The 7,187-nt window shown below is 32.9% G+C and overlaps 1 protein-coding gene across 1 annotated transcript; it reads right to left on the bottom strand.

The window, feature by feature from the left end:
- Positions 1–719: 719 nt before the first annotated feature.
- On the bottom strand, positions 720–6,963 carry LOC137807908 (spermidine copper dependent amine oxidase 1). The gene is made up of 11 exons (XM_068608759.2): positions 6,747–6,963; positions 4,939–5,048; positions 4,488–4,793; positions 4,001–4,113; positions 3,560–3,890; positions 3,249–3,464; positions 2,911–3,147; positions 2,415–2,600; positions 1,905–2,045; positions 1,497–1,765; positions 720–1,024 (listed from the first exon to the last, which is right to left on the bottom strand). Exons 1-11 carry the CDS (start codon positions 6,838–6,840, stop codon positions 907–909), a joined length of 2,121 nt encoding a protein of 706 aa, XP_068464860.2. The 5' UTR covers positions 6,841–6,963; the 3' UTR covers positions 720–906.
- Between the last annotated feature and the right edge of the window lie 224 nt (positions 6,964–7,187).

The following is a 7,187-nucleotide window of genomic DNA, read 5'->3' on the forward strand; positions in this document are numbered from 1 at the left end:
AGCACAACAAACTTCACAAGCAAATCTTGATTTGTTTTAGGGCGCTTCTCTTTTGTGAATGTGACAACCTACCATGTGTTTTGTGGTTTATAACATTGTTTTACTAAAAATAATTATTTACCGTAAATAAAATTTTCAAACTTTTTAATTAAAAGTATCACGATTTACATTTTTTTATTACTTTATAAAAAAATTAAATAAAAATAAACACATTGAATATTCGGAAAAATATATAAAAACATATTCAAAATTATTGACCATAGAAAAGAAGTGGGACGAAATATGGCCTAATTATTTGAATCTATACATATGTCATGTTATTTAGAAAGAAAATAAACTGAATACTTCGGACCAGGTTGTAGCAAGAAAAACACACAAATTAAACAGAATTAAGATCTTAGATTGAAAAGGGAAAAGGAAAAGATGGATGAAGTGCAGTGTGCACTTTACTTGAAGTTTGAGAGTGGAGGACAGAATATCACCCATATTTTTCTCTCACAACAAGCTACATAGAACCATAAGACTAATTCATCCTTATCACTTTCTTCAAACCCTCACTTTGCAATCCAACTCATATGAACTAGCTGGAACATCCACTGCAGGAGAACAGTTGAAGAATCCATGAGGCTGCAACCGCCCCAACACCACACCAAATTAAGACAAAATAAAAATCAATTAAACGTCACAAAATAAATAAATAAACAAGAGCCATCAAAGTTGCCTTATGTGTATTCTCATTTATATAATTTTTTTATTATAGATAAAAAAAATAGGTTACTTGTTCTTGTTCTTGTGATCTTAAGACATGCTAATGATTGCAAGATCAACAATTATCAATAATATGGTCTCTCACAGTATTTAGTATTGAAGAGCAGAAAAGTATGATAGGAAAGTACAGAATATTATTCAAAGAATGTTTCCAAAACAAAAAAACAAACTTAGCATGAGCATAAAACCTATGCGTTCTACTGGCATAACTGGCCAATCTTCCAAACGAGGGATGTGTGTCATTCCAAATACATACCTGAAATTAACTAAGTTATTCTTCTGAGAAACTATGCATGATTTTATCAGCAAAACAATACAGTAAACTTCAACAACAAAATAGCTAAACTTAGTTAAAAACGAAAGTTCTGGATTAGGCATAGTTTTTCTTTTAATGCTAGCTAGCCTCATGGTAAATACTTATGTTTTATTCTTATATGGTATAATAATGTCCAAAATATAAAGCACTGAAGAAATTATTTCATGGAACTGTTACCCTGCTTAAATTACTAGATTGATACATGATTTATCATAAATTGTTATTTTCTTGAGGTTTTAAACTGCTAGAAAGGAATTTGACGGACTTCATTTTTATTTTTTAATTTAGGAATCGAATTAAAAAAAAAATAGTTACCTACTTAAAATGTTAGTAATAGTTTAACCATACTACAACTAACAAATATTGATATGAGAAAAATTGTGATAAAATGGATGTGAGAGAGAGAGAGGACCAAAGAACTATAGCAGTTTCTTCCAAAGATCGGTTTTGCTTAACCCATGTTGGTAGTCCTTGGTTGAGACGTGGATTCTGATTAGGAAATTCTCCTCCAGGAAACATTTGATGGTGTGAATAGGGTGTTATCCAAAGATTATGCCTCAAAAAACCAGCTCTTCTTAAGAACATGGCCTCAGAACCTGCTAATGGTAAGCAGTTTGAACCAGGTACTAGCTTATAGCCTGTCAACTCACCACTTCTATTGCCTCTTCTCGTGTTCCTTACCTGAACCATCATTCAATAGTAACCACCACCCACTGTCATTTAATGGCTAAGTCAAAAAACAAAGCAACTATTTCACCATTACCTAGCATAGCATACTATGAAATTATTAACATGAAAACTGAGAGTGGGAAAGCCTTACAATCCAATGTCGAGCAGTCAAAGGATTGCAATCACGCATGGCTTCCAATTCTGATCTGAGCAGAGTCTCTTCAGCATAAAATGCGTTATTGTGAACATTATTCTCCCCCGGTTCCTCAACTTTGACATTGATCTCCACAACCTACCAAGCATCCTGATAGTGTAAGAAAAAGGACACGCATGGAAAAGTACTAAAGACAGTTTATTAGAAGAGAAGAGTTCTGATTACAAGTACAGTTTAGAATAAAACAATGGAAGTAACTGTAAAACGAAGCAGCCTTTACAAAGAAAGTGAGAAACAGGATAGAGAAGAAGAAGAGGAAGAGATCATTTTTTATACGATCAATAATCCTGATTTAATTGCACTTAATTTTGATCAAAGAAACCATCAAAATGGAGCCCATAACTTGAATCATTTAAGATCCACGTTAAATTAGTGTTCATCCAAGCAGTATAAACTGAAATAGTATTAGTGTAGGACGAGAAAAGTTTGTATTTCAACAGAAATTACCTGATTCAAAGCATCACCAGGTTTAGAATCCACAGCCATATCCATGCGAGCTACAAAAAAGTGTTGATGAACTGGAGCATATAGACCTGGCGCAATCATGGTTCCATATTTACGAAATTCTCCAGGTAACAAGGTTCCTAAACTTAGAATTCCAGTTACCTTAACTTCAGCTTCAATTTTTCCATCCTGAAACAATATATCATCATTTCCATGATATAAGAATCTCACCAAAAAAAACACACGAAACAAAGCGTTATGCAGTTAGTTCATGATAAGAGAAACATGATTAGTTAAACAATTCTGAACTCGCTCAAAGGAAAATATCAGGGGAGAAAGATGTGATCACATTGCACAAATGCCAGATAACTGCCGGACAATAATTCAAAAGGATGATCAAAAGATGGATAATTGTGAAAGTATTCAATACGAAAAACCTGATGACTTCATTGGTCTTAAGTACATTTATCTCTTACAAAAGATGTGGTGTTTGACTTGCCTGATAAAAGTACCAGAAAAATCCATACTCATAGTTAGCCACGGTGCACATAAAAGAAACTGAAAGTCTTCTAGACCTTCGGACTTCTGCTAAGCCTGTTCTCCAGTCTTGATGTTTCCACAGAATTCCATGATCCTCTTCGTGCAAACATACACAATTTTCAATTGTCTCAACTCCACCAATGAAATTTGTGAAATGAGCATCGAAATATTTGATGTAGCTCAAACGATCACACCCCTGTAACAAAAGTTGGACCATAGAGTATATAGACCATTAAAATTCAATTAGGAAGAGGAACTTGGCAATTAAAAGCATAAATATAGTTTCGTTAATTAAACCTTCTTGAGAGAATGTGCATTTTTCCCCAAGCCATTTTCCCCAGCATCAAAAGCATTCTTCCTATAGTGTTGTTCATTTGGATCCCCATAGGGTACAACCATCTCCACAAAACTCAGTCTATGAGCTACAGGCCTTCGCCCTTGACTACCATCAACATATGCAACCGAATATATAACCAAACCTTCTCTAGGTGTGAATCCAATACGAAAGTTCCACTATTAAAGAACAAAATATAAAGGGATAGTTATAGAACTAGTTGGGCATAGGAAAATAAGCAACTAATTCAATAAAGAAGCTATTCAACATCAACCTTCTGCCATGCAACATAAAAGCCATCGACTCGAAAGCTTGGACCTTCGAGCTGAACAATTTGCAAGGGTTTTATATCACTTCTATCAGATCCACCTCTTGTTTCACCATGTGTATAGTTCCTCAAGGGATCAACCGGAGGCAGAGGAACAAATTCACGGTCTTCAAATTCAATCACCGCCCTATTTTGCATATCAACAAGCACATAGATGCCCTCAACTGGGCGTGCGTAGCCATTTTCCATAGGGCAGTCGCTTTCGGACCGACAAAATATAAGTGGCTTAGAAAGTCTACGATTGGGACCATCAGCTTCACTGTAATAACCAACACACCTGCAGCAGAATTATGAAGAACAAAGTTTGAATAGAGAAAAAGCATAACGAAAGAATAGCAACTTATTGAGACAAAGATATATGAACAATGAACATGCAACTAAAGTTACCAGGCATCAACCATTACGAGGTCCATGTCTTCAATGCCCCTTATCTTAATAGCCTCTCTAAATGGAGGATAGTCCTTAACGACAGCTTCACACTCTGCATACTCCATAGCATCCTGAAGATGGATAGAATAGACAATTACAGAACTGAAAATTCCACAATTTATGACATAAAAGGCAAATAAAAAAGAAATATGTAAAGATCCAGAATAATTTGAATTTCAGCTGTATAATTTGATCTTTTATTCAATACTTAACATGGAATGACCATTCGTAAACAAATGAAAAATGTAACAAGGTAAAACATAGCACTGTAGACATTGTTCCTGTTGATATAGCACATTCCATTAAATTTCTCAAACTAAGCAAAATTTCTCGGAGCAAAAACACAATAAAAAAGACAGTAAGTAATTAAATGGGTTTCAAATACTGACACAAGTGCACAATGTTAAGAAAGGAAATCAGAAGAGATGATAACAAAAGAACATACCATGGGAGGCTGAACATCTGGAACAACCTGTGATGAAATTAGTTTTCCTCGGTGATGACCTCCTCGAGTTACTGTATGTACGTGTGATAATTCAACAATCCATATACTAGTTTCATTTGTCTTCTTATTGTAAACAACAAGTCTTGCGCGTCTTGGAGGAAGTTTACTTGAAATTACTGTCCCTTCTTTAGTTCTAGGAAGTAATGATGGTTGGAATGGAGGAAAGAAATAGGCATCTGCCAGTGCAACAACATGTTTATCTGGTTCCAACAAAACTACTTCAATAAACCGCATATTGTCTCTGAGCTATACCATATAAAGACAGTTGAGGGAAAAAAATAGTCATTAGGGACAACTGCTTCAGAACACAGAGGCTCAATTTTAAGAATCTGCATATATAAAACAAAATGCGAATATATGTTTTAATGAAGCATGTCATAGTGTGGTTAACCTCAGGAGTTACTCCTGCTTCCCTCACAGTTGCCACTGCCACAGAGATTTCGGCAGCCGATAAAGGATCCAGAGGGTGGCTTGATTGGAACCCAGCTGTTGTAGTAATTCCTGTTTAACGGTGTAATTGGTATAAGACAACACGCAGACAAAAACAAGTGAAAGTAATAAGCATCAATTCAATACATCAGTGATCTAACTGTCACAACAGATTAACGTTGCTTCAACCATTTTTATATAGTGAAAGGTATTGGAAAAGATGAATCTCGGAAGGTTTGTATTACATCATTCAGTCCACAATTCAAGAACACAGATTTCAAATATTTTCCTCAAACAGGAAGAAACGTGAGAAACAAATTAGTTCTATCAAACAGTGATTACGTACCTAGATTCATGCATGCACACATACATGTACAAATACTAAGTGCATATGATAAAATAAATTAAATTGCACTGTCATCCCTTCTATTTTATGTGAATTATGTCCCCTGCTTCTCTTGACTTTATCTTTATTCATTATTGTAAGACTGTACTACAAATTAGAAGAAGAAAAAACAATGCAAGTGTAACTTATTCAGTAAACTATATATAATATATTCAAATATTAATAAATTAATCAAATGCCCATTTTATTTTGTGTTATAATCACTCTCGTTAAAATTAGAATTCAACTTATAATTATAATTCAAATATAGAAGTTATAATTTTAAATCAAATTTAATTCAATTGAATAGAAGTGATGAAATAAATTATGTATGTGTCTGTGATTTTGTTCTCATGTTAACATACATGTAGATTTTTTATTTTAAAATTATTTTCTTAATGATTTTTTTAATATATTTTTCTTTATATATATAATAAACTAAGAAGTAAAATTTGTAATTATTAAGTTTTTTAGCAATAACTTCTTAATATATATGTGTATATATATAAATGCAATTAAAAAGTATATATATATATGTATATATATATAATCATTAATTACTTCTATTAAACTAAATAAAATAATAATTGTTATATAAGAAAATATGTATATGGTCGCTGAACAATAAAAGGAGGTTGGGTACAGATACAACTAGAAAGTTTTTGTGTAATAACTAACTGATGTAACCATACACATACTGCACATAGAATAATCTGGCTATATGACCCACACTAGCAGAGTATATATATCATTGAAGTTGTTCTATAATTTCAAATTTTTATCAAGAATTTACTAGATTACATATAATTAACGTAGAATGTGATTTTTTTTTTCACAAATTCTTCCTCATTGTCGAGATTTTCCACTTCAAATCTCTGACACCTTAAACCTTGGTTACTAGGGTTTGCATAGTATTATAATCACTAGGGAGAATGGGAAAACAAGGATAGTAAGAATGAGAGAAAGAAAGTATCAGAGAAAGAAGATACTAAAAAAGAAGAATGTGAGCAAGAAAAAACAAAGTATTAGAGAAAAAAATAAAAAGGATGTCTATATATAGATATATTAAAATTTTGAAAAAAAATTATAAAAGAGGAAAATGAAAGTATGCCTGTGTTTTTTTTCACATATTACATTAAAATCAATTATCCACGTCTATTATAACTCATTGGTGAATTGGTATAGTATAGAGATTAATTAATAACTGTGATGTTGATGATATGCGTGGATTCATTGTAGTTGTGTTACAATAGTAATAGATGTAATATGTGGTTTTATTTTCAGAGTTTTTGGTTAAGCCATATAATTTATAGTATGTAATAAATTTTGGTATGAGTGCATAGATAGGAAAGAAGCATAGCCGGTAAGATAAGAAGATGATATACCTTTAAGAGGAAGGGCGTGTGGGGAAGATTGAGAGTGGTTGGCGGCGGCAACAACCGAAGGAGGAGGCGGCGCCTTCTGCGGAGGTGGTGCCATAACGAAGAAAGTAGTTCCTTATGGTTGTTTTCGAGGAGGTGTATGAGAAAGGGTATTTTGAATGCATGGTATAAAGTTGATTAAAGAGGAAGAGGTTATCTTATCAGTGGCTGCCAATACGATAAGTGGGAGTTGATAGGAGGCTCTGCTTTTGATAATGGACATTTTCAAACAATTCACTTCAGGAGGAAGTGACATTAAACAACTAATACATAAGATTATGTTCATTAATTAATTAATTAAAGGATTAAATATATTTTTTTATGGACTTTCCAAAAAAAATTATTTTTATCTTTTAGTTCAAACTTTAAAATACTTGTAATGAGAAATTATTACAATAAGTCTTT

Source organism: Phaseolus vulgaris, chromosome 3, assembly GCF_051622355.1.
Source record: "Phaseolus vulgaris cultivar YP4 chromosome 3, ASM5162235v1, whole genome shotgun sequence".
Taxonomy (NCBI): domain Eukaryota; kingdom Viridiplantae; phylum Streptophyta; class Magnoliopsida; order Fabales; family Fabaceae; genus Phaseolus; species Phaseolus vulgaris.

Coding starts and splice junctions, on each gene's coding strand:
- LOC137807908 (XM_068608759.2), bottom strand. CDS start 6,840: ATGGCACCACCTCCGCAGAAGGCGCCGCCTCCTCCTTCGGTTGTTGCC. Junction 5,049..6,746: donor ACACGCCCTTCCTCTTAAAG/GTATATCATCTT, acceptor ACCGTTAAACAG/GAATTACTACAACAGCTGGG. Junction 3,465..3,559: donor TTTATGTTGCATGGCAGAAG/GTTGATGTTGAA, acceptor GTTCTTTAATAG/TGGAACTTTCGTATTGGATT.